Source organism: Dunckerocampus dactyliophorus, chromosome 15 (assembly GCF_027744805.1).
Source record: "Dunckerocampus dactyliophorus isolate RoL2022-P2 chromosome 15, RoL_Ddac_1.1, whole genome shotgun sequence".
In the NCBI taxonomy this organism is placed as follows: Eukaryota; Metazoa; Chordata; class Actinopteri; order Syngnathiformes; family Syngnathidae; genus Dunckerocampus; species Dunckerocampus dactyliophorus.
This window is the reverse complement of record NC_072833.1, coordinates 16,829,795-16,857,076: the sequence shown is the minus strand read 5'-3', so window position 1 is coordinate 16,857,076 and position 27,282 is coordinate 16,829,795. Positions and strand designations below refer to the sequence as shown.

At 41.8% G+C, this 27,282-nt stretch overlaps 2 protein-coding genes across 5 annotated transcripts; both read right to left on the bottom strand.

The window, feature by feature from the left end:
* Positions 1 to 2,020: 2,020 nt before the first annotated feature.
* On the bottom strand, positions 2,021 to 13,271 carry LOC129168314 (myozenin-2-like). The gene is made up of 6 exons (XM_054753438.1): positions 13,133 to 13,271; positions 12,692 to 12,783; positions 10,385 to 10,551; positions 9,357 to 9,468; positions 5,503 to 5,686; positions 2,021 to 5,376 (listed from the first exon to the last, which is right to left on the bottom strand). Exons 1-6 carry the CDS (start codon positions 13,240 to 13,242, stop codon positions 5,157 to 5,159), a joined length of 885 nt encoding a protein of 294 aa, XP_054609413.1. The 5' UTR covers positions 13,243 to 13,271; the 3' UTR covers positions 2,021 to 5,156.
* A 441-nt stretch (positions 13,272 to 13,712) lies between these two features.
* On the bottom strand, positions 13,713 to 26,125 carry LOC129168313 (synaptopodin-2). 4 transcript variants are annotated; one of them, XM_054753436.1, is made up of 5 exons: positions 25,979 to 26,125; positions 21,923 to 22,074; positions 20,270 to 20,727; positions 16,725 to 19,288; positions 13,713 to 14,174 (listed from the first exon to the last, which is right to left on the bottom strand). In XM_054753436.1, the coding sequence occupies exons 1-5, from the start codon at positions 26,078 to 26,080 to the stop codon at positions 13,728 to 13,730; spliced, it is 3,723 nt and encodes a 1,240-aa protein (XP_054609411.1). In that variant the 5' UTR covers positions 26,081 to 26,125; the 3' UTR covers positions 13,713 to 13,727. The 4 variants fall into 4 exon arrangements, with proteins under 4 accessions (XP_054609411.1, XP_054609408.1, XP_054609410.1 ...); XM_054753433.1 differs by lacking the exon at positions 13,713 to 14,174 and having other exon boundaries at positions 14,182 to 19,288; XM_054753435.1 differs by lacking the exon at positions 13,713 to 14,174 and having other exon boundaries at positions 14,182 to 19,288; positions 26,044 to 26,065.
* Positions 26,126 to 27,282: the final 1,157 nt, after the last annotated feature.

Below are 27,282 nucleotides of genomic sequence, written 5' to 3'. Positions count from 1 at the left end.
AACGCCCTCCCAAGAATGACTTAGTGTGCATGGAAGTAGAAAACACAGTTATTATCTATCATGTCATTTTGTCTATTTTATTTTGTCTGATTTATTTTATTACATTTTAGGGTCAATGACCTGGAGTCAAGGTGGAGTGGAATAAGAGAAGGAAAGTGGAATAAAGTCAAGTGTAGTGGAGTACAGTGTAGTCGATTAGAGTGGTGTAAACTGGCGTGGCGTGGAGGTGAGTGGAGTATATTGAAGTATGGCTGAGTGGGGTAAAGTGGATTGTAGTGGAGAAAAGTGGAGTGGGTGGGGTACAGTAAACTGGATGGAGCAGAATGAAGTTAAGTACAGTGGAGTGGCGTGGAGTAAAGTGGAGTACAGTAGAGGGGAGTGGGGTATAGTGGAGTGGAGGAAAGTGGAGTACAGTAGCGGAGAGTGAATGGGAGTGGGTAGAGTCGAGTGGAGTGGAGTAACATGGAGTGCAGTGGAGTAAAGTGGAGTGAGATAGAGTATAGTAGAATAGAATAGATTGGATGAAGTTCAGTGATTAAAGTGGAGTGGTGTGCAGTGTAGTACAGTTGAGTGCAGAGTGGAGGTTAATGGAGAAAAAACGGGATTGGAGCAAAAAAAAAAAACAAAACAAAAAACTGTACTGTACTGTTTTGTTTCTTTAACCAAAAATGTATATACCCTATAACTACATAGTAGGGCTGTCAATTGATTAAAACATTTAATCACGATTAATCACATTTTGTCCACTTAACTCATAATTAATTGCATTTAATCGCAGATGAAAAAAGTTTTTATCTATATCAAGTAGGGATGTAAATCTCTTTGTGGTAAACGATTCGATACACAACTACAATGATAACCACATCAAATAGTGTGTAAAGGATTTTGGAAATATGGGCCATTATTTTATTCAAAAATAATATACCGCTAAATCCATGTTTCCGTGAGCGGCGATTTATCCCACTTTGTTTGATGGTCATTGAACGCACCTTCTCACACGCTGCACAGATAAATACTTTATTCATGTCCAAGAGAAATTCACACTACTATACCGTATTTTTACTCTTTTTCCTTCACCTCATATTTGCACCCAAATGCTGATACTATGTGTGAATGCATAAAGGTAAGACTTGATTACCTCATTGAGTGCTAATGTGCATATTTGTCCGGTACACAACCTCTCTGAAAACAGGTCCAGGGTCATACAGGTGGATGGTGGGCCTGTATTCATTTTGTGCGTTTAATTTGATGTTGTTCCTGTCATAGTTTTACACAATACATAATAAAAAAGATCAATTAGATTGCTGTAACGTACGTATGTTTTACTGATGTGTTGATGACAAGCTAGTGTGCTGCTAATGCTAGCGCTGCTAGCGCTTTAGCCATGGTCACATTGACAGCAGCTCTTACATAGCTGTCCTCAGCTATGCCTGCCATTTACTAGCAGCTCGTACCCAAATTTTAGCTCCAAGCAAAAAATCAGCCCACAGACACCTCTCGTCTAAAAAAACACTCTTTATTTGGGACACTCGTATGCCAAGGTAACACTGTAAAAATGACAATAAAAAATACCGGCAGTGCTTCAGTACCTTCTTGCTTCTCTCTGGCAACTGGACGACAACGTAGTCCGTGACATTTCCAATCATAGACAGTAGATACAAATAACTTTGGTCTTGTTGCAAGAGCCATCTGCCAGGGCTTTAAAACTAAATGTACTAATCAAAGTACTCTTTTTTTTCTTCAATTCTGCTCAATATTTGCTGCCGCTTGTAGCTCCAGGTCACCCACCGCTGCTTCCTCAAACTACAGCGTCGGCCGAGGGTCAAACAGGAAGTGTACACGTTAATCGCACATCAAAAAAAGTGCCGTTAAAGGAAACTGCTAACTTTGACAGCCATAGTAGACATATACTGTATGCTTCAATTAATAAATACATTTGACCTTCTTGTTCCTGGATAACATAATGCCTATAAAATATATATATATATTTTTATGTATTGAATTAACAAGAGCTCACAGCTTATTTTGGAGTGCAGTGTCTCCGTCATGCCAAGTGAAAAAAGCCTGAGGGGAAACTAGTTAGACACTAATAATCGAATTGTCTGACTGCCCCCGCCTCCCCCCACGTCCAATAGCCTGTGCCAATATTATTTCCCGTTGGTGCCTTGTGATAAACGCTCCGAACAGAGTGCAAATAGAGTTCACACACTATTAATGTAGAGCGGCATTACATTTATTCAGTAGGTGATTTGGCAGTACTACTTCATACTTCACACACTGTCTTCCAAAAAGTGACCACTGACAGGAATTCATTATTGGACAAGAAAGGAGGGAAGATTGGGGGTGTGGGGGGTTGTGGGAAAGGGAGTGGTAGCATTCCAAGCGTTCTCCTACTGAAGCTTGGAATGTGGATGCTGGATTTAGTCACATGGCAGAAGACAATATCACACAAATGTACTGACATCCTGGATAGTCAAAACATAAACAAACAAAAAACTAACACGGGGGAGGGATAGGTTGTATCATGCAGTGCAGAACTCTCTATTTTTATTAAGTACTGTAAAAAATAATGAAAAAATCATAAATGTATCCATTCATTTTCTATGGCACTTGTCCTCATTAGGGTCATGCATGAGCTGGAGCCTATCCCAGTTGACTTCGGGCAAGAGACAGTATACACCCTGGACCTGACTTGTATGACACCCTGGTCGGACCGCCCCCCTTTGTCCGCCTCTTTTCATGAGCACCCCTTAATTTGCATTTGAAATACAGTACAGTCGTCCCTCGTTTATCGCGGTGAATTGGTTCCAAACCCGGCCGCAGTAAGTGAATTTCCGCAAAGTAGGATTCAATAGTAATAAACATAACATTTTTGTAGTTAGAGCATATAAAACTTATTACTTTCTAAGTATGGGTTTTAACATTATTAGAGCCCCGCAGACATGAAATAACACCCAAATAGTCAATTTTACACTCCTATTATTCTTTGTTTACATCGCATTGCGCAGATACGGGATCACTACAGGGACATAACAGACGGCCACTGCTAGCATAGCAAGCTACCGAGCTAACAAGTTAGTCTCTCCAATTTATTTTGTTCTAAACTTAAGAAAGTGTTTCAAACAGAGTGGGGAGGAAGGACAAAAAAGCCCAAAACTTACCACTTCCACACGGAATGAGAGGAGGACCTTTTCTTCACCTGATCTCAGCCATGGCATGTCGACTCTGCTCTGCTGGCTCAGTAGCCAGTCTCCATGCAGCGTGAAAGCTAATGTAATCTCATAACATTACTCATGCCTAGTGACCAGAATACTACATATAACTTGTCTCTCAATATTTTTGACTAATAATATGCCATGGTCAACCCACAAAACAGCTAACATTAATCGATTAATTCTCTTTTGACAAACCAAGATATAGTGTGAGGGAGCGATATTAGAACCGCGATATAGCGAGGGACTACTGGATATATTATTCACGCAATTAAAACTCTCCGTCAAGAAAACAAATGAACCACAGTTAGCTGACAGCCACCAAGTAATGTTAGTTGAATTGATCACATCCATTCCATAATATGGTATACTTAAAGTGATGGCATAGCTCCATCTTTGGCCCGTTTCTTCTCTTCTTCATTCCTCTTCTTTCTAACTTGGGTAGTGATGGCTTCGAGTTTCTCTTTTTCACATTTTGTTGACACAAATGAATGACATCAAATTAAACATCGTTTCCCACCATCACATCGATATTGACTCACAATTTCCTCGGTTTTATTTCACATTTTCATAGTGAAATGCCATGTTTGAGACTCCTGGCCTGCGATATAGCCAATATTATACAATATTAAGAATGAAATTAGTTTTATTTTTTAGCAATTACTGTTGTCATGTACTCTTTTACCTTGTAACTAGCATGGAGGCTGACGCCCAGCGGTCAGCTCACCCCCCTCACTACTCCGTTTGGTTTGATCCACCTGATTTGAGCAACATGGGGGTGCTCATCTGACTGACATATTCTGACCTGAGGAGGAAACGACAGCTGAGTACAATTAAAATAGGATTTTTCCTTGCTTCATCCATGCTAACCACTAGGCCACCATGTGGCCATTCAAAAATATCTATGACGGACTGACTGGTTGAATGTTGTTGTGTTGGATGATGTGGCTCGAATTTTCCCATAGTCTGATTTCATTGGTTTCCAAACCCAAATTTGCAATGGCAGCTTCCTGTACCTCAGTAAACATTTGGCCACTTCCTTCACCATGGTTGCGTCTCTTAGTCTATTATAAATACAAGAATACAGAGCTTGGACAATGCAGACTAAAGATATTTCCCCCACAGTAGAGTAAATTATACAGGAAATGTGTACTGTTAGTGACATCAGCCATTCAGGAAGTACAGGTGTCATCCAACTGATACACTATGACATGATGTGGACTATATACAGGGGCGGACTGGCCATCAGGCTTTTGATGGATTGATGGCCATTTATTTATTGATATATTTATTGCTGCACTTTGCCTTGGTAATTACGATAAGTAAATCTCTTGGGGGCCGCATGGTTAGCATGATGGTCACACAGTCAGGAGATCGGAAAAACCTGGGGTCGAATCTCTGCTTGGAGTGCATCTCTGTGTGGAGTGTTCTCCCCGTGCGTGGGTGCGTAGGTTTTCTCCGGGTACTCCGGGTTCCTCCCACATTCCAGAAACATGCATGTTAGGTTAATTGGCAACTCTAAATTGTCCATAGGTATGAATGTGAGTGTGAATGGTTGTCTACATGTGCCCTGTGATTGGCTGGCGACCAGTCCAGGGTGTACCCTGCCTCCAGTATACCCCCGCGAACCTAATTAGGATAAGCGGCATAGAAAACAGATGGATGGAAATCTCTTGGGCCAGCCCGCGAACATGCCACTGCAGACTCGACACAACAGAGCGGGCGAGTTGGCACAGTTAGAGCTGCGGATCCCCACATCAATTTTTGTCCCAGAGGTGGAGTAAAGTGAAATGTACTAAAATGGAGTGAAGAGGAGTAAAGTGAAGTGGAATGGGAAATATTGCATTGGGCCCAATTTTATTGAGCAAAAACAAAACAATTGACATTATTATACACTACTGTATAATATATTTTTAACCCAACATCAGTTACAGCATGACAGGTTCAAAGGTCATCTGACTCAGGGAGCTGGCAAACGGTAGTGGAGAGGGTGACCGGCGCTTCTGTGGACACCCACCCTAGGGCAGACCTGTTAAAGGTGGGGCGACCTGGTGCAGAGTCCACTTTGAGCTCAGGGTATTCGGGTAGGGTGGACTCTACGTTTGGGCTCTTGAAGGGTGCAGTTTGGGGTGCCTTGGAGAAGCCACCAAAGGGAGTTGCCACTCTGAAGGTGATTAATGAAGGGGGGACTTTAATGAGCCATTCTTTTAATCAAACAAGATAGTTACTGATCTCACCAAATGAAACATGGACCATTCTGTTAATTGAATAAGACAGTTACTTATCTCACCGATTGAAACTTTTGTAGCCTGGTCGGTTTGTTGGTGCTTCCGGCTCTGACATGTGGGTTATGAGGGTCTCAGCCAAAGCTGGGTCGCTGATGATCGCCTGTTTCCACGGTGAGTGGTAGGACTTTGGGACCGCTGTACTGTTGAACTTCTCCGGTGCGACATCTTTCAAGGGACCTCCGTACCCTGGGATGATTGCATGGCAAAGACAGTGGTTATTAGTTATTAAGTAATGAAAAAGGCGATGAAATATATAGTTGCTCATTAAATAAATAAGTAGCAAATAGTGTTATTTTATACAGTGGTGTGAAAAAGTGTTTGCCCCCTTCCTGATTTCTTATTTGTTTGCATGTTTGTCACACTTAAATGTTTCAGATCGTCAAACAAATGTAAATATTAGTCAATGACAACACAACTGAAAAAACAAAATGCAGTTTTTATATGAAACACTTTATAATTAAGGAAGAAAAAAATCCAAACCAACATGGCCCTGTGTGAAAAAGCGATTGCCGCCTAAACCTAATAACTGGTTGGGCCACCCTTAGCAGCAACAACTGCAATCAAGCGTTTGTGATCACTTGCAATGAGTCTCTTACAGCGCTGTGGAGGAATTTTGGCCTCTTTCGGCATCTTTGCAGAATTGTTGTAATTCAGCCACATTGGAAGGTTTTCCAGCATGAACCGCCTTTTTTAAGGTCATGCTACTGCATCTCAATAGGATTCAGGTCAGGAGTTTGACTAGGCCACTCCAAAGTTTTTCTTCTTTGTTTTTCTTCAGCCATTCTGGACTTGCTGGTGTATTTTGGATCATTGTCCTTCTGCAGAACCCAACCAGAAAAGTGGCAAACACTTTTTCACACCACTTTATACTTTTATCAGTACATCTTGACCGCACTCGGCTCTTTCAGTTTTTTTTCTTTACATAATGTCTTACGCTCGCGTTGGAATCAACAATTTTGTCTAGCGGTGTCAACCAAAACAAAACAAAAATTGTATATTCAAAAGACTGTACAATGAATATACAATGAAACTTTAAAAAATATTTTTATTAGCATCAGCACATCTCAAACAGCCTAATATTATACGAAAGAAAATTGGAAAGAGCCGCGTGGTTCTGTTTCACTTTCATACAGTAAACGCTAGTGTTGCAATCTATCACTATGTGAGCTAAATTGATGCAATGTGGACTTTTTTAATGACCAAACATCTTGTTGTTTTTATTTTTTATTAGTGTTAGCATATCTCAGTTGCAGTTGGCTTAAAGTTTTTTTTCGTATGTACATAATGAGGCTCGCGTCTGAACCATTATAAGGAGTGGAACTGCATCGAACACAACTTACTTACATACGTATATTTAAATCTATGACCAAATTTTTTGTTGCTTTTATTCGCAACAGCACTCAGCTGTTTCCAGCGGCTGTTTTCTCTTACATACCGTACCGTGCTAGCTTCAGAATCTACTTTAAGTACATTTACGGCGTGTGACACCCCTGGCAAGCATTTCCTGTTTTTTAACCTTGCTTGACATACGCTAGATGTGCATGTGGTAAAGTCAGAACGCTTGAACCATATTCCATGAGCTGAGATGATCTTCTGGGTCGAGATCCTTTCTGAAAAAAAACCCAAAAAGAAAAGAAAATGTCCCCACAGCTCGGTTTGGTCTCTGTGTCTTCCCCCCAGAGGACAAAACATAAACTCAGGAAGGGGGATTGTTCATTGTGAGAGGTTTGGATGTGACACGACGCCCCACGTTATGTAACGCGCCAGCTTGGAGAAGCTTGGATAGGCCTCTAGCTTATTAACATATGCGATTTAAAGAATGTGTTTGCTGTGTATTTTAATAATAATAGTAATAATAATAGTATTTTGGCCTTCAGGATACCCAAAGATGCTTAACAGAAACAAAAAATGGAAATAAATAACAATAAATAACATGAATTTAATTTACATGTATTTTTATTAAAAAAAACAGCGTGTATTGTAGATATGGTAGAATTTTGTGTACAGTTGTCCCTCGCTACATTACGATTCAATTATCGCTCCCTCACTCTATCATGTTTTTCCAAAAATGTATAAGTTAATAAACACTAATAAACATTAATAAATCACTGTTTCATGGTTGACTACGGCCCATTATTAGTCAAAAAGTATTAAAATACAAGTTATATGTAGTATTCTGGCCACGAAGCATCAGTAATGACATAAAAAATTGATGAGACATGACATTACATTATCTCATTACCGTCACACTGCATGTAGTCATCCATGGCATGTACAGCATGACAGAGTGAAAATAAGTTCTCCTCCTATTCCGTGTGGAAGTGGTAAGTTTTGGGCTTCTTAGGGGCTATCCACACGGAAACGTTTTCAGGTCAAAATGGCAACATATTTTATGGTTTCAGCCTCCCATCTACACGGAAACGGCGTTCTGGGTGCCTTGAAGCAGTATTTTTTTTAAAACGGCTTCCAGAGTGGGAAAATCTGAAAACGCCAGTTTGTCGTTTTGGTGTAGACAGCCAACACGAAAACCATGATGTCACTGACCCGAGCTTGGATGACAAGCCAACATAACATCTGAATATTTGGACTGCCATGACTCACCCCCGTCGACATTCTGACTAACTGACCAAAAAAAAAAAATCTCAGGAGCGTTCCTGTGTGAATAGGGCCTTATTTTGTTTTTCTTCCCCACTCCATTTGCAACCCTTTCTTAAGTTTAGATACTGTATATATATATAGCACCCATATAGCACCCAAATAGCACCCATATATATATATACAGTATATGGGTGCTATTCCATGTCTACATGTCTCTAATAATGGTAAAAAAAAATTGTATTTAGAAAGTTATAAACACGTTTTCTATTCAAAAACTACAAAAAAATTCCAGTTATTAACAATTAATCCTACTTATCGGAAATTCACTTACCGCAGTCAGGTCCTGAACTAATTGGCCGTGATAAACAAGGGACGACTGTAATACATTTACATTTTTGAAAATTCAGATAATTCATATTATACAGTATGAGTAAGTTGTGGTTAATGCACTTCCACTGGATCCCAACGTTCGCTCCATTCCGATTTCAGAGTAATAATGTACGTAAGAGAATCGGAAAAAGCCAAGTGAAATCAAAATGTTCTGATTCTACTAAAAGTTTTTGAAATGGCAAAAATTAGTAAGCAAGTTAAGAAGTTGTGATTGAGGCAGTTCCACTTGATTCCGGCGTTAGCGTAATAGCGTACGTAAGAGAATCTGAAGCAGACAGTGCTAAAAACATCAGTGCACATAGTGGTACATTCCAATGCCAGCGCACACCTGCATGTAAGAGAATCGTAAACATACGAATGCAGTTGAAAATAAGTGAGTGCATTCAAAATGGGCTTATGCTTAAAGTAAAAAAAAAAAACAACAACAAAAAGGCACAGTCATATTTTTAAACGTACATTCATAAGATGCAGTCGATGCTCTTCCACTCCACAAAATACAAGTAAATGTTGGCGTAGTACTGCACATAAGAGAAAATGTTACCAAAAACAGCCCAGTATAGTCAAAATGTGCTAATACTAATACAAGTTTTTTAAACGACAATAAGATCAAAGCACATACAGGTAGTCGATTCCGACAATAGCGTAGTGCTGTGAGAAAAAAACCTGAAGCAACTGATGATAGTTTAGATGTGCTAAGACTAATGAAAATGCAACCAAAAACTACAGCTTCATAAAAAATGATAATAATAATTTAAACTATGAAACTATGAAATATGTATCAAAAACAGTATACAGTATACATATTTTGTATACGTAATACAAGTGTCAGTAACATGGCGATATGTGTTTTATCACATGTGTTGCATACCAGGTGCGATAGCGTCTGGATGTGGAACCATTTCAGTGGTATCAACTGTGCAGGCCTGGTTGTCAGTATTGTAGTCTTCTGTGGAATTATCAGCTAGAGAGTCCACCGTGTTCTAGGAGAATGGATGAGAAACACAACGACTAAGACATTAGGGACACTGTGCCGAAGCTTTCATCTGTGTGAAAGATATTTATGATGATTTACTCCAGAACTTCCTGATGAAAAACTTGAAACAAAATCCACTCCATTTCCCCTCAAGCAATAAACAAAGTAGAAATATGCGAGTCACTTCAAAGATAGGAAGGGAAGTAAGAGGAGGGGGGCTTCCTTTTAGTGTAATCATTACTTTGTACAGACCTCAACAGTCACTGAACAGTACACAGGAGGTCCTTAAAAGGTTCTTAAAACCCGCAGAACGTTCCCTTTATATACTGTAGAGCAGTGGTGTCCAAAGTGCGGCCTGGGGGCTGTCTTTCATTATCGCCCCGCTGCACATTCTAAAAATATAATTTAACAAAAAAAAATTTAAAAACAGCAAAAATGGAAAACTCAGAAGGAATTTTAAAAGAATAAAGTAAAAAAATATTAAGAGAAAAAGTTGTAATTTCAGTAGCATGAAGGCGAAATATTAAAGGAAAAAGACGTTTTTCTTTAAGCTGTAATGTTATGAGAAACAAACAAAACAAAGAAAAAGTTACAACATAATGACAATGACAACAGGTAAAAATAGGGGAATAAGGCATAATATTACAAGTAGATTATTCAAGAAGAATGTGAAATATTTAGGAAAAAAGCAACAGTAAAGTGGTGGAAAATATATATAAAAATAATACGCGCTTTTGCCTATATCACAAAATATATATACTGTATAGCTTCTAAGCATATTACAAAAATATCATTTTTCTGGAAAAAGTTTGGACACCCCTGATATAGAGGATCTTTGACTGGTGTTTTTGCACAACATTAGGGCGTAATAATACTGTTTCTATAATAATATAGAACATAATAATATTAAGAATAATACATACATTCATGTGTGTGTTGTTGTAATTCTGGATGCTTTCAAAGGTGTATTTTTCCGATCGTCTCTGCCGCATCTTAAAGAGGCGAGATCCTCGGTTGGAGGCAAGGGACAGTTCCTCCAGCATGATGTCCTTTGGCACGCTCACCTTCTTGCCCAGATCCATCTCCACGTCTCCGCATAAAATCAAGAGGAAGAGGAAAGAATATGATGTACATGAGCGCAGACGTCATTTGTCATCCTACTTCTGACACGAAAAGTACATGACTGTACATTTAAGGGTCATACGGCTTGGTTCCTCTTCAAGATACTTTTTGAGTGTACGCGTACCCACTTATCCATTCAAGTTCAGCACTTTGTGTGGTAACGAGTATCTCTCAGCTGTCAGCGACTTTAAGTGCGTCCTCCATTGCCAGACAGCAGTTGTCCTCGCCTCAAATAGCATGGTCAAGACGACAAAGGGATTGGTTACACTGAGCCATAAAAGTATTCATAGCCAGGGTCGTGCGTGTAAGTGTATGCTTGAGTGAATAAGTGTAAATATAGAAAAATTACAGCTAACGTGAAACATCCTACCTCGGACACCCAAAGTATATCAAAGTACTGAAAAAGATCAAATGTCCTCATGCACTCAAAGTTGGCTTTTTTAATTTTGGAGACAGTAATTGACCATGTGAGGTACATCTGCAGACGCCATACCTCAAGGCACACACGGTGACTCATTTTGTAATCCTGCTTCACCAAAAATTACAGTATATCAAAGTACAGTCGTCCCTTGCCACTTTGCTGTTTGAATTTTGCGGTTTTCACTCTCAGTTTTTCCAAATGAATGAATTAATTATCACTGTCTCGTGGCTGACTACGGCCTATCATTTGTAAAAAAAAAAATATTATAAGTACATTTTGCATACTCTTGGCCTAAAGCACCTAAGCATTTTAAAGCATAAAAATGTCAAAATGAACGAAAATTCAAATATTTTGAGGCATACAGAAGACACATTCAAAGACATTATATGTTGTCGTCTGCACTGGTCACAAGGTGTCAGTAATGTTACATTGCTGAGACAATAGTCACCATAGGAAATACTTTGTCCAGAAAAAAAATAACAAAAAATACTCTCCCAATGGTAACGTGTGAGTCTTTGCTATGTCTTATTTATCTCTAATATGTCTTATTTTCTCTGATTATGTCTATTATATTGGGTAATGTCAATGTAAAGGTGACTATCTGGTTATTTCATGTCTAGAGGGCTCTAATAATGTTGAAAACTGTATTCAAAAGGTTGTAAACAGGTTTTTTATGCAATAATTTCGAAAATATTCAATTTATAAAGAAGGAATCCTACTTTGCGGAAATTCACTTATCACAGTCAGGTCTGGAACATCAAAAAACGCAATAAACGAGGGATTACTGTACTTCAAAGGATAAACTAGCTTGATGTCCTCAAGTTTAGTGCCCTTGACTTTTATCATTTGGAGACAGCAATAGCCCAAATGAGGTACAGAACACACTAAACCTCAAGGGACAATCCTACTTCTGATACCAAATGTATATTAGAGTACCTAAAACGCTAAAATTGCTACTTTTCTAACTTTGGGACAATCACTGATCATATGAGATATATGAGTACACTTCAAGGAACGGACGGTAACTCTTTTGGTAATCTAAAGAGCCAGGCAACGGCCTGCTGTTAGGAGGGATTTCCCGAGTCATATTTTTTGGCTTCCGATCCGATTTTTTTATTGTCTTGCCGATCCGATACCGATTGTTTTTTTGTTTTGTTTTTTCTCGTAAATTTACGACTTTATTCTCGTAAATTTGCGACTTTATTCACGAAATCTAAGCTTTTTTTTCCCAATGTGGCCCTAATACTCTGTCGTATTGAAGGTGTATGTTGTCAGCTACTTTAAAAAAAATTTATATCGGCCAAAATCAGAGGCAGGTCAGGCTTTTTAAAGGCTGGTGATTTTAATCGAAGCACCCCTACTTGGTGTACTCAAAGTTACTACTTTTATACCTCAGACATTTACAACTAGTACATTAGCATCAATAGAAACACTATAGCACACCGGCTTCCTTTGTAATCCTAATTTTTTTTTTTAAGTAACAAAAAAAGAGGAAAATGTACTTATAATTACCAAAAAGGTAAAATGGCTGCTTTTGCAACCTTGAATTTTATAATTTGGTAAAGTTGGAAATTGAAAAATACTGAGTATTTAAGTATCTAAGAGGGTAAAATGACTTGTTGCACTCAAAGTTACTACTTTTGTACAACTAGAAGGAAGAGAATAGAAGGAAGGGGTGTAAAACTACCTTCCAGGGCTTGCACCTCCCTGCAGATCGCTTCAGCCTGAAGTTTCCGCTCCCTCCCCTCGTCATGGTGGAGAACAGCGACATGGCTGCACCTGGGATTTGGAATTGGCACAAACTGCAAGCATGACTTACACACGACAATGCACGTGTGACATCAGGCACATGTAGTCCAAGCGCTGACTGACTGAAAAGGGCAAGGTTAGCACATCTCTTTAAATAATCTTGGCCTGTTAAACTGCTCGCACATGCTCATCAAGACACTGTCAGCAGAGGTGTCAGGACCCCCGGAATCAACATGTGGTGAATTGGCGGAAAATAATACATAATAAGTATCAGAGGAAGTACTTTGCGAGAGTTCTACACAAAACTTTCTTTAAAAAGAAGAAAAAATGAAACATTCAGAAAATTGACAAATTAGCACCTTTGTGGGTGGTTGCTTACCTGCCCTGAAGGACCTTGGAGAGGGGTCTGTCGTTGCACCTGTTGGAGTGCAGGAAGTGGCAAAAGAACCTAGATAGTAGTGTGAACCAAGTGGGTACACTCCACGGCATAGGGGGGCTCCCTGACTGAGTGGGTGAGTGGATGGAAGGGTGGGTGTCACTATGTCGTCATCAGTATTTACTGTAGCTCACAAGTGTCTAAATTTAGAGCACTACAGTCCCTTGGCCGGTGCTGTTACACTACAGTAGCTGGGTGTGCTACAGTCAAAAGTTTGCAAAGTTTCTCCCTTTCCTCTTGTTGTGTCTTTACGCAATGATGTTTGCCATAGGAACACAAGCCCCTCCTCTCGACCTTAAAGAGGATGTAAGAAGCACATACGGCGCAATGGTTGTCTTTATTTTTCGAGAAAGGCTGCATCTTTCATGCCCATATAGGTGAGTTGACGCCACTAAGGGAAAAAATTGTGGGTCATTAAGCATGCTTAACATGAGCAACCACGGCAACAACAAAAAACCCTCTAAAAACTAAGTCTCACTGTGTTTTGTTTAATTACAGCATGCAAATAAAACAAATTAAATGTTTTGAAAAGTGCTTCCTATTTCTTCCAATTATATTTTACGCCAGTAACAGACTTGTATGCTTGCTGCCCCACTGAGGGTGGCCTACGAGCCTGCCACTGTCTAGGCAGGGATCCGTAACCTATGCCAGAGACGCCACCCCTACTGTGGCTCCAAGCCTGGCCTCCGCCCTTTTGCGAGGCCTGGAAGGACACCCTTGCCTTCCACTCTGGCGGCGGATCGGGGACCAGTTTGCGCTGGGCTGCCAGGTGAACATTGGAGGCCAGGTTCTGCTGGAGGTCCTGGATGGCGAAGGCTTCATCCACAAGACCCAGGGGATGGCGGGATGCGGCCTCCCATGGTGTGAGGGGTTTGGGGGCCTTCTCCAGCCAGGAGGACACCTGCCTGGATGCCCGGGTTGGATGCCGATGGGCTGTGGAGGACACTCTGGCTGGAGGGGAAAGAGAGTAGCTCCTCCCAGTTACCTAAAAACCACAAATGTAGTTTATTTTAGTAAATGTGAGGCAACTGTGACTTCTGAATTTTTTTTCATCCTTATTTGTTCAACTTATGCATGAAAATAAATAATCTTTTGAAGCCAGACTACTGTGCAACACATACAGGAAGTACAGAGCTGCCATCGTGTGGTGAAAGATAGAATTACAAGGGCTAGAACGCACAGGAGAAAAGGAAATACACTAGTGTATTAGAAAAGTAAATCAATTATTACATCATTTCTAAATACATTTGGTCGTTGTAGCTATTGTTTCAGCTGTTAGTTGTCATTGTTGTAGTGGTGGTTGTATTTGCTAGTATTGCTGTAGTACTTCTAAAGCCTGTAGTTGTAGTAGTTGTAGTTGCATTTGTTTACTTAACAAGGTAGAAAGTGCAGGAATATTCAGCAGTAGTCAAAAGTTGGGAGACACCTTCACACTGTATAGCAGCAGGAAGTGTCTCCAAATTTTTGACTGGTACTGTATGTAAACTATCTTGTCCAAATGTATTTCCTACACAAAAACTGTATGCTAAAAATGTACTATATTTGTATTTTTGATGCAATAATTTATTCAAATTGTAAATAATATAGAATGGCAGAGGATGTAAAAAAGAAAAGAGCATGAAAAAAAAAATAAGTAAGGAAAAAACATGCAGCAAAGGGAACAAAAGAAAGAAAAAGCCAAACAAGGATACAAGTTTTTTAATGGCACTGCAGTGAATGGTATACAGGAAAGTGCATCGTGAAGAAGAGAACACACTAAGGAGGGAAAGAAAATGGAGAAAGGGAACAAAAAAAGCAAATTGCAAAACATAAATAAATGCAATCTATTCATATGAAGACCATTGCAAAGATAAAGCTATATGGTCGATTAGTTTGGCTCAAGTTGAAATTCAAGACCGCTATGTGTCAGCCGTGGTTTAAATATAACATCCAGCATGACGCAACAGCTGGCAGGAAAAAAAAAACGCTTAAAATAAAGTCACTTGACAAAGGTGCTGCATGAAGGCAAAAGACAGTGGAGTAATCAAATAATTTTACTATTATTATTATTATAACATTTATAAGGTTCAAAAAGGACGCTTCTAGGGCTGTCAAACTACCACCTCTCTAAAATATTTGGCTTTGCAAACACCACCATTTTTTGCCACCGTTTTAGCTTCGAACATGAGGCTTGTACTCACAGGTGAAGGAAATTCATACATCTTTTTCTATGCCGCTTGTCCTCAATAGGGTTGCGAGAGGTAAAGGAAATATTCATTTGAATTAAACTTCAGCAAATTTTGGTGATTTGCACTTGTATAATTGCAAACATTTACGTTAACTCCATATAGAGTCATGGAAAAAATGATGTGACCACCCTTGTTTCTTCAGTTTATTGGTCCATTTTAATGCCTGGTACAACTAAAGGGACATTTGTTAGGACAAATATAATGATAACAAATATAGCTCATAAGAGTTTAATTTAAGAGCTGATATCTAGCAACTTCCAAGGTTTTCTTGATAATAACCAAAATCATTTAAGTTCTTACATGAATAGCTATAGCATTGTACTGCCAAAAGAGTTAACTCTTATGAGCTATTTTTGTTGTCATTGTTATATTTGTCCAAACAAAGGTACCTTCAGTTGTACCAGGCATTAAAATGAACAAGAAACTGAAGAAACGTGTGGTCTAATCATTTTTTCCATGATTGTATTTTTGCTTGTTTTTTTTTTTTTTACAGAGCGTTAAGTACATACAATCATCCGTCTTTCTTTTTCTAAAATTCTGTCCTATTTTACCCATCATACCCCCCTACATTCTTTTAACTTTAAAGCTTTAAAATTACATGAATCCTTCCAATAAACATAATGCGACTGAGATCACTCTTTCTCAATACCGGTGGGCTTCCAAACCTGAGCGGAGCTTTTTCTTGCTGTAAATTTAGGTTTGGGGGCGGCGATTGAGTTTCCCCCGGATGTGGACTCAGGTGGGGAAGCTACAGGGAAGCTATGGGGGATGTTAGTGTGAGGCTGCTGGTAAGCAGGTGAAAGGTAAGGTGGATTAGCAGCTGTTTGGTAGGGGACCGGAGGCGGTTGGTACTGGGGATTGGGTTGTTGGTTGTATGCTACCCAGGAGGGACCACCTGGAGGTTGCTGATAAGGACCAGAAGGGGGGTAAAGGGTTGGCTGGTAGGTACCATCATGCGGCATAGGCTGCATGGGTTCGTAAGCCTGCTGGGGGTATGGTGGACTAAAGGTCCCAGCTGGTTGATCAGGGGACATTTGCTCATATAGTGGCGCTTGATGGCTAGGAGGTGAACAACTAAGTTTGGATTCCTTGGCAAACTCTGCTGCAGGACCGTAGGTAAAGAGCGAGGCGCTAAGCTGGTAAGGTTGATGCTTCATGACGTCGATAACATTGAGCGGTTTTGCGGCAGGTTTGCCTTTTTTCTTGGATTTTGACACCGGGCCACTGGAAGGGGGTTGCTTTGATGCTGCTGGGGGATAAGAAGGGGACTGAATGGGGTTAAAAGCCCGAGAAGGTGGCGCACGTACATTAGGGGTGTACTTCCACTCATTGGGTAAGGAAGCGGCAGGTGACGTCGATCGGCTCGCCATGTTGGCTTGAACAGTCTCAGAGTCCACGACGTATTTTTCCATACGAGACTGCCGCTTGGCAAACATGTCGGCACCTTTTCCCTTAACAGCTGGCATCTCGAAAGCCGAGCCAGCAGACGATGGGTTCAAGATTGTTGCCAAGGGGTTCACAGGTGAGGAAACTCTTTGACCACTAGCAAAGTTTCGCTGCTGTGCTGGTAGTGGTGCAGGGCTGCGGTTTTGTTGCCAAGGTTTTGGCAAGGGGTGAGTGTTAGCTGTTGGTGTTTGCTGGGACTGAGGTGCCCAAGTATTCACAGGGGTCTGAGGTTGAGCTGGAGGCCATGCGTTCATTGCAGGCTGCGGTGGAGGCTTTGGAGTTTGCCAGGTGGGCTGTGGCGATGGTTGTAAACGAGCAGGCTGAACCCAAGGTGATTGCTGTTGGACCTGATCTTGCGTTGCTCCCCAGGATGAAGTGGCATGCGCTACCTGTTCTGGAGCCTGCTGGGTCCATGTTGGCTGGGCAGGAACAGGGGCCCATGGATTCAAACTGACTGGAGGCTGTGCTTGGGCTGCTTGGGTCCAAGGAGGTTGCGACGGAGGCCAGGAATTAATCGGAGGTTGCTGCTGAGGCTGAGGGGGAACCCAGTGTTGATCTGGCGCTTGGGTTTGTGACCAGGCTTGTGGTGGAGTCTGAGGCTGTGCTGGTTGACACCATGGTGGTTGTGGCTGGGATTCTGGCTGAACCCAAGGTGGCTGCGCCTGGGCTTTATGCTGCGGCCATGCCGATTGAGACTGTACTTGGGTCCAGGAAGTCTGGGATTGCTGCGGCATCACTGTATGCGCTTGTCCCCAGGTCGGCTGCACTTGTGGCTCTTGCGTCCAGGTTGTTTGTGGTGATTCTTGTGGCGGACACCAGGATGGTTGGGCAGGAGGCTGTTCTTGCTCTGGTTGGGTCCAGGAGGGCTGCCAAGTATTGGCTGCTGGGGGCTGAGCCTGGACTTTGCTCAGAGCGGGCTGATGTGTCGCCCACGGTTGTTGAGAAGGGGACTGTGTTGGAGGTGGATCCTGGGGCTGTTGTACCTGGAATCCACAGGAAATGGCGGATTGCTGTGGAGCTGTTTGCATTGATGCTGAATCCCACATTCTTCCTGGATCAGGCTGTGGCGAGGAATTGGCGTGAGCATTCCCCTCTTGCACTTGTGTCACTTGTTGTGTTTCTGGCACAGAGGGAGGCCATGTTTGTTGTTTCTCTGCAGCTTGAGGGGGAGATGGCTCAGGGGCAACAGAGATTGGCTCCCGGTCTGTGGAAGGTGTGGTCTCAGCAGTGGGGGCTACAGCAGGTGGGCATGCACTATTTTCAGCATGCTGCTGAGGCATGTCCATCTGAGGGGACCAGGGAGTGGCGCTGGGGTTGATCATGGGTTTAGGGGCCACTGGTGGAGGAGTCTTGTGTTTAAGCCGTGCGGACTGCAGGAAATTACAGGCCTCTGCACCGAGGCTGAGATAGTCCTCCTCGGGTCCAGACTCGAACCCCGTCTTCTTATCTTTGCTCATGTTAAGGAGGTTCAGCAACTCCGGATTGGGTGATACCTTTGGCGCCTCCTTAAAAGTGAACATCGGTTTGCCGGCATTCCTTCTCTTGGAATCCAGAAGGCCAGTCCTGCTTGCCGGCGTGGAAATGCGCTCGTCGCGGGAGGCAATCTGCTCTCCTTGACCTGTAGACTCTTGATCGGCGCCACTCATGACCGTAGAGTAAGGACTGGCGGCCATGTTTTGTACCGAAAAGGGCTTTGCAGTACGATTGCTAAGGGATCTCTGCATCTCACTGCTTTGGTGATGGACTGAGCCATTCTGAGGAAACTCCTGATGATACATTTTCTGTTGCTGAACCTGCTGATACTGCTGGTACTGCTGCTGCTGGTACTGCTGCTGCTGGTACTGCTGCTGGTGTACATTCACATCCATGTACACGTGGTCCTCTGTGGCTGACTGCATGTAGGACGGTTCTACCACTTTCTGCCTCTCCTGTACCCCTTCCACTGGGATCCCTTGGCGCCGGAGCTCTTCGTGCTCTGCAGCGATCTCGTCCATCCTCTGGCGCCGCTGGGCGAACATGAGAGCGCCCTTGCCCTTGGTGTCTGGTAGACACTCCATTTGCTTATGCTGCCCAAGGAGACCTTTATCCTGGAGGCTGATGGTCAGCACACCTTTCCCGCCTTGGCTGAAATGTTCCTCTAAATTGGTTCGGTCTTGTGCTGCGACGGTGAACTCCAAAACATGGATTCCACCTCGATGGCCTTCCTCGTCACCGTCCTCTTCTTCTGTGCTGTCTTGCTCGTCTTCACCGGTGCCGTAGCTCACAAGGGTGTACTTCTTGGCTCGTTGCTGGTGCTTCTTGAACATCAACAGCCCCTTGTTGTTGGGGTTGGGCGGCGCAGTGGTGAGGAGGAGGGCAATCCGTTTACATTTGGACTTGGCTTCCTTCACCTGCTTCTCAGAGAGACTCTCGCTACGCCTGAGCCCTGCGGGAAAAAAGGTGGACACTTAGACTGACAGCCTAAAGGTCATTACTGCAACAACACCACCATGACATAAGACCAACATGAGTGTAATTGACATTTCTGGCGCCCCTTGTGGGTTGTGCTCATAATGCTTTTATGCTAGCATACATGTAATGCAGATATCCTCAAAGTGTTATAATCATTAGACAAATGGTCAATGACAGTTGCTTAGTCCATCTGGTGCCCCTGGAAAGATATTTTGCTTGATGGCGGCCATGCTTTTAACCGGTCTTACTCAAATTTTAGAAGTTTGTTTGTCAGTCCCCTAAAGGTGTGTACCAAATTTCATAGCAAACATGCTAAAGTTACAGTGGGTCAAACTTTTGTTTGGGTTTAATAAAGTCAACATGTGGTGTATTTCTCAGAAAAATAATACCACAGGCCTTTTCACCTTTTTGTGTGCAATTGAAGCGGAACACATACATGCAGTCACATGAAAAAATTAGCTATACCAATAACCTAGTCTCATTTGCAAGTCAATAAATGCACAAAAGCAATTTAAAAAGTCTTTGACCCATGTCTAATCCTGTGAGAACACACTACATTAAACCAACAGCATTAAAGATGTGTTGTGATAAATTCAAAATGACCACGGACATCAAAGAACAAAAAGCATTCAAGTTTTTCCTCCCAGACTAACCTGAAGGCAGTGAGGACTGCGAGCGGTGAGAGTGAGCGTCCTGACTTTTTTAGTTCGGTTTGAGAGGAGGATCAGGTAACGGCTTGAGCAGCACATGCACATGCTGGTGTCTGTCAAAGTGCCACACTTCTGCAGGCATCAGTGGGTATATTTAGCTCCCTCCCCCCCCAAAAAACTTTAGGAGTCTACAGTTTGCCTTTTTAAATAAAATGTCTGTAGAATCTTAAGACTAAAAGGACCTTCTGCAAGCACAAACATATATCAAACATTTATCAAACGACCCTTTAGAGAATAGTACTCACTGGCGTGCCTCGCCCGGTGCCTGCTGGGTTTCTCCTGGTCGGAATCCTCCTCCTCCTCCTCCTCTGCGGGCGTCCCCTCATCTGAAGGGAATTCGAAAGCGACTCTAAAAGACCCAGGACCCTCACAAGGACCTCCCCCGTCCTCTGCTCCGCTCTGGGATCTTCCCAGGCCCCTCCCTGCTGATGCTGATGATACTTTCTCTTGGACAACTCCATACTGGCTCAGTGGCTTACGGATGGAGGATGGTGCTTCATTTGTAGTGGTGGACCCTCTGGTGGAGACATCTCCTTTGATACTGTGGGCACTTCCAAGAGAGGTGCATTCCATGTCTACAGGGACACCCCCCATGCCTTGGTCACCATCAGATGCCTCATCCTGGGACTCGGATATGTAGAGCTCTGTCGGATTTTGGCTTCTGTACTTCATGCAGCTTGTTAACGCTTCATTGGTTGCAGACCTGTCACAGAAAACAGTTTAAAATTTTATTATTATTATTATTATTAATTCTATTGTTATTATGAGGTATTATTTTTATAATTTAGTTTAGTGTAGTTGTTCACTTTAGTTTAGTTTAATTTGGTTTTGCCATTTACAAGCTGAGTTGAGTTGAGCTTTGTTGTTTAGTTTGCTTTAGTGTTGTTGTTTAATTTAGTTTAGTTTGTAGTTAGTTAGTTGTTTAGTTTCGTTTTGGTTTGTTATTTTGTTTAGTTTTGTTGTTAACTGTCAGTTTAGATTGCTTTAGTTTATATTAGTTTAGTTGTACTGTTTAGTTTGTACTTGTTGATTGTACTTGTTGAGTTTAATTAAGTTTTTATTGTCTGGTTTAGGAGGCTGCCCGGTAACCTGATGGCCTAATGTTGACCGCACAGTCAAGAGATCGAGGGTTTGAATCCCTGTTTGGGCATCCCTTTATGGAATTTCCATGTTCTCCTTGTGTGTTTTCTCCAGGTATGCTGGATAATTGGAGGATAGGGAGACTCGCCCAAAGTTGGCAAACCTCAGCTAGAATGGGATCCAGTTTACCCGTCACCGTGATGCCAATCCATCTATTCATTTTCTCTGCTGCTTATCCGAATTAGTCACAGTCGGTATGCTGGAGCCTATCCCAGCTGACTTCGGGCGAGAGGCGGGGTACACCCTCGACTAGTCGCAGGGCACATATAGACAAACAATCATTCACGCTCACAATCATACCAAAGGACAATTCAGAGTCTCCAGTTAACCTAACATGCATGTTTTTGGATTGTGGGAGGAAACCGGAGTACCTGCAGAAAACCCATGCATGCACGGAGAGAGATGCCCGACGGAACGTCTTCCCGATCTTCTGACTGTGTGGACAACATGCTAACCACTGAGCCATCGTGCGGCCCCGTGACCCTAATGATGATGAGCGATATAGAAAATGTAGTTAATTAATTAGTTTAATTTTCTTGTTTAGTTTAGATGAAAGGAAATGATAAGCAATGATATGTGTAATACGTAATGATGCCCCAGCATACCACCCAATCAAATTGTACTGATGTAATTCCTATGTTACTCATTGCTACTAGGGGCATATTGGCATTGTACATGGGGGGATGGCCATATGCTGTTATGGAGCCATTCTATTCATGTGTGTTGAGGGATTGTGATATATAATTGAGCTTTTATACCTTTTGACAAGTAACTGCAGGCGGTTGCTGGATGTATCCATGAGGGCGTGGGCTCGTAAAAGGGTGACCGTCACACACTGCTCTCCGTTCACCGACACCACCTCATCTCCTTCCTGTAATCCGGCCTTAGAAGCGAGACTGCCTTCTTCTACCTGTCGATAAACATACATTTACACTAGAAATGCTACAGTACATGGCTTGTGGGGCTCCTGAAGTAGCTGACAGGTACCGGCAGGCCGAGTGGCACGCGGCTTTGGCGGTGGTCGAGGCAAAAACGCGAGTGTGGGAGAAGTTTGGTGAGCCCATGGAGCACAATTTTTGGTTGGCCTCGAAGAGGTTCTGGCAAACCATTTGATGCCTCAGAAAGGGGAAGCAGTACCAGGTTCACACTGTTTACAGTGGAGACGGAGGCTTGCTGACCTCGACTGAGGATATAGTCGGGCGGTGGAAGGAATACTTTGAGGCCCTTCTCAATCCCACTGACATACCTTCCATAGTGGAAGCAGAGTCTGAGGACACAAATGCAAACAGGTCCATCATCGTGGCTGAGGTATCTGGTGTAGTCAAAACGCTCCCCAGCGGCAAAGCTCTGGGGATGGACGAGGCCATGGTTCTCAGTCGGAAAAGGGTGGATTGCACCCTACAGGTTGGGAGTGAGGTCTTAGTCTCCTTGGTGTCCTCCCCATGGAACTGGATGAGGTGGCAGGAGACCAAGAAGTCTGGGCTTCTCTCCTAAGGCTGTTGCTCCCGGGACACGGGCCCGGACATGCGGAAGAAAATGGATGGCTAGATAAATGGATGCTACAATACATTCTCATCTGTGTGTGTCTTATAATGAATGAAGACACTGTTTGGTGTTTCACGTTGGATGCATTTAAAAGGGCAGTTATTACAGTGATGGATGGTTTTGTTGTCTTGTAATTTCTTACTGCTGTCGCCTCATTAATAAAGGATTCAAATAAGCATAAATGACCCATAAATCTTGTAGAAATCAAATTATGCAATTAATTAAAACAATACATTTACGATACATTTACGCTGGTCAAATATACTCTACATGGCCATAACCGTCAACAATTGCAAACAACAATTTTTGTAGCCATGGGCGACGTATAGAGAGGAAAAGTTAGGACAATTCCAAGCGCCCATGACTGCCAAAGGCCCCAAAAATAGGTAATTTTTTAAAAAATAAAAGGGGGAGCACCAGTGTGATTTCTTTTTTCAATCCTGGTGGCACCCCTGTTTGTAGCACAAGTGTGGAAACTGTCACCATTGTTACAGGCAGTACCAGAGAACATGAATGAATGAATGACTTCAAACATGGGAAATCTACGGGAAATTATTAGAACGGGAGAGTAAAAGGACAGAGGGGAAAAATACAGGAGTTTCCCAGGGGTTGACAGGTATGCACTGTATAGGATGGGACCCTACTGCAGAAAAGAAGATGGTAAAACAAGGGGCAGTGTAGCGTGCCATGTTTCCACTGAATAACACTCCTCACAATGCTAGCCAATGGTCCATGCATAGGCTTGACAGGTAAACACGCAATACCAAAGAAAAAACAGTAATATTACCGTACTGCTTTATAAGCACAAACCGCCATGACAGAGCCTAACATAAGCAACACCCACCATAATAAAATGAGCTGCCTTATATATAAAATGCATTTTATGAGCTGACTCCATCCACTCAGGCCCTATAAGGCTACAAACTACATCTCTGCTCCAAAAAAGGATTTCTCGCCTTGCAACCAGGAAACGAGGAACCAGGAAAAGTAAAGAAAAAAATCAGTATTACAAATAAAGGTGTCATATATTACATTAGGGGTGTACAAACTTTTGTCATCACTGAGGACCGTACAGTTTTTTATATAGTGGTGTGAAAAAGTGCTTGCCCCCTTCCTGATTTCTTATTTTTGTGCATGTTTGTTCCACTTAAATGTTTCAGATCATCAAACAAAATGCAGCTTTTAAATGAAACTTTTTATTATAAAGGGAGAAAAAAATCCAAACCTACAGTAAATAGCCCTGTGTGAAAAGGTGATTGCCCCCCACCCCTCCACCAGAAAGAAAGTAATTGAGATCTATCAGTCTGGAAAAGGTTATAAAGCCATTTCTAAAGCTTTGGGACTCCAGCGAAACACAGTGAGAGCCATTATTCACAAATGGCGAAAACATGGAATAGCGGTGAACTTTCCCAGGAGTGGTCGGCCAACCAAAATTACCCCAACTCCGAGTCATCCAAGACGCCACAAAAGACCCCACAACAACATCCAAAGAATTGCAGGCCTCGGTTGCCTCAGTCAAAGGTCAGTGTTCATGACTCCACCAGAAGAAAGACACTGGGCAAAAACAGCCTGCATGGCAGAGTTCCAAGACCAAAACCACTGCTGAACAAAAAGAACATTAAGGCTCGTTTCAATTTTGCCAAAAAACATCTTGATGATCACCAAGACCTTTGGTAAAATACTCTGTGGTCTGACAAGATAAAAGTTAAACTTTTTAGAAGGTGTGTGTCCATTACATATGGCATAAAAGTAACGCTGCATTTCAGAAAAAGATGCCAACTGTAAAATATGGTGGTGGTAGTGTGATGGTCTGGAGCTGTTTTACTGCTTCAGGACCTGGAAGACTTGCTGTGATAAATTCAACCATGAATTCTGCTGTCTTCCAAAAAATCCTGAGGAGAATGTCCGGCCATCTGTTCATGACCTTAAGCTGAAACCAACTTGGGTTCTGCAGCAGGACAATGATCCAAAACACACCAGCAAGTCCACCTCTGAATGGCTGAAGAAAAACAAAATTAAGATTTTGGAGTGGCCCAGTCAAAGTCCTGACCTGAATCCTATTGAGATGCTGTGGCATGACCTTAAAAAGGCACTTCATGCTGGAAAACCCTCCAAAGTGGCTGAATTACAACAATTCTGCAAAGATGAGTGGGCCAAAATTCCTCCACAGCGCTGTAAGAGACTCATTGCAAGTTATGGCAAACGCTTGATTGCAGTTGTTGGTGCTAAGGGTGGCCCAACCAGTTTTTAGGTTTAGGGGGCAATCACTTCTTCACACAGGGCCATGTAGGTTTGGATTTTATTTCTCCCTTAATAATAAAAAGTTTCATTCAAAAACTGCCTTTTGTGTTCAATTGTGTTGTCATTGACTAATATTTACATTTGTTTGATGATCTGAAACATGCAAAAAAAAAAGAAATCGGGAAGGGAGCAAATACTTTTTCACAACGATGCATTTATTACATTTAGAAAAAGGATTTTTTTTTAAGTTTTGAACTTTGGCCACCCATGCATTATATGGACAGCATCATGCAATAACATGCTTCCTGCACTTCTTGGCCTTTGCAGCTTCAAGCAATTGCACTTTTACATTACAAAGGTAAACGTCTGCTCTTTTTAAACAGACTGCAAAAATGATAGTAAAACAAGTCACTCTTTCAGCAAATCAGGGGTTTTGCGTCCCTGCATTCTGTCACCAGTAATGAAAGAAGCACTTTGGTTACTCCGCTGAATAAATAAAGCGATGGCATTTTGCTTAATCAGGTTGCCATGGTGTACTATTAGGCTGGCAAGGGTCCTCTTATTTAAACTACAATGTATTGTTTTTGTAACAATGTAAAAAAAAGTGCATCATTTACCACCATAAAACTAGGAGGCTTGTGAGGCTTTTGTGAAATAAAAATAAAATGACCTCATCAAATTTGTACACAGGTCAGGAGAGGGGCAAAAACACAAAATTCCTTATAAGGACAAAATGCATCCATCAGGCTGTGAGTCTGTAATGCCTTGTACCTTTTATTACTTCAAGGCCAACAACGCTTTAAGTGGACACAATTCATTCCCCGCATAACACACATACCGTTACATTTTGTTTTTTTGTTGGTTTTTGAGTGATAACAGATCATACTGGCCTCTCCTCCTCCACCTCGGCATTGACCATATAAGGATTGTAAGGAATCTTGCACCAAAACACAGCTAAGGCATGCAAAACCAACAAAAATACCTTGAAGTGTAATTAACTTTAAAAGTATTGAATGAAAGAGAGTTACCTGGGAAACCATCAAAGATGCCCCACCTTGTCCTTCCCCCAGAGTGAACCCCCAGGGCGCCCCACCTTCTAAAGTGATGCACAGGTACTCTCCGGTTCCCATGCCGTCTGCATGAACCGCTGCTGAGCAAATCCGAAGTCAGTCAGGCAATCGGGCAAGTTAACAGCATTTTACAAGAGAGGAACTGCCCCTCCACACCACTGCTTCTTAATCCCCATCATCTGAGCTCAGTCCAGCCCGCTTGGTGATGTCACAGCAAAAAAGGACCAGCCCACCTGGAGGAGAGTGAAGGGGTGGGGTTAGAGAGAGGGACGCAACTGCTGGTCGGACTCCCATGCAGTGCTCGACACTGCTTGTGAATGATTTTGAGCAAAAGTTAAGATTTTTACATTTTATTGCATTTGAGAGGTCTTTGAAGTTCACTCATGCACTTGAACCACACAACCAAAAATGTCAGCTTCCCAAAAATGCTGTACAAATATATAGTAATACTTTTGTCTAATTATTCAAAATAAATAATTAGGCCATGAGATGGGTCAATGATTGGCAGCAACGGTGATTATCATGCATCGTTATTTTTTTCTATAGTGTCCTCAGGACCGAAAAAGGTCACACTGTATTTCCAAAAACTGCTATAAAAATATCATATAGTATTAATACTTTTCCACTTTATGAGAACCAGTCAATCTTTTATAAGTATTGTATTTCAGCCTGAAATATAAGCACAGCAAATATTAATTGTACTTTTGGGCTTTTCACCCTTTAATGGCCAGTTTACATAAGGCTACTGTTTTTTATTGAAATGTTTTCTTCAAGGAGTTTTTGATTACTATTATTATTATTATTACTATGAGGTCCTGAGAAGTGTCAATGACTGGCAGCAAGAAAAACTCACACTCCAGTGTCTGAGGACCACTCTTTTTTTAAATCCCAAAATAAACTTCCATAAAATATATTCCAAGAAGTATTTGCTTATTACTATTGTTATCATTATTGTTGTTGTTATTATTAGGCCCTAAGAAGGATCAACAAAAACAATAAAAGCAAAATAGCATTTTCCCCCCACTTTAAATAAGTCAGTCTTTTTAAACTTCTTCATCGTTAATTATATTTTGCAAACTTTTAATGGTTTAAAGGTAAGTGTGTTTAATTAAAGCCACGGTTTAAAAAAAAAAAAAAGTTAAAGTAACAGTTTTTTAAATACAGTGTTCCCTCGTTTATCGCGGGGAATAGGTTCCCAAAATAGCCGGCAATAAGTGAAGTAGACAACTTTTTTTGTTTACAATTATTATATATGTTTTAAG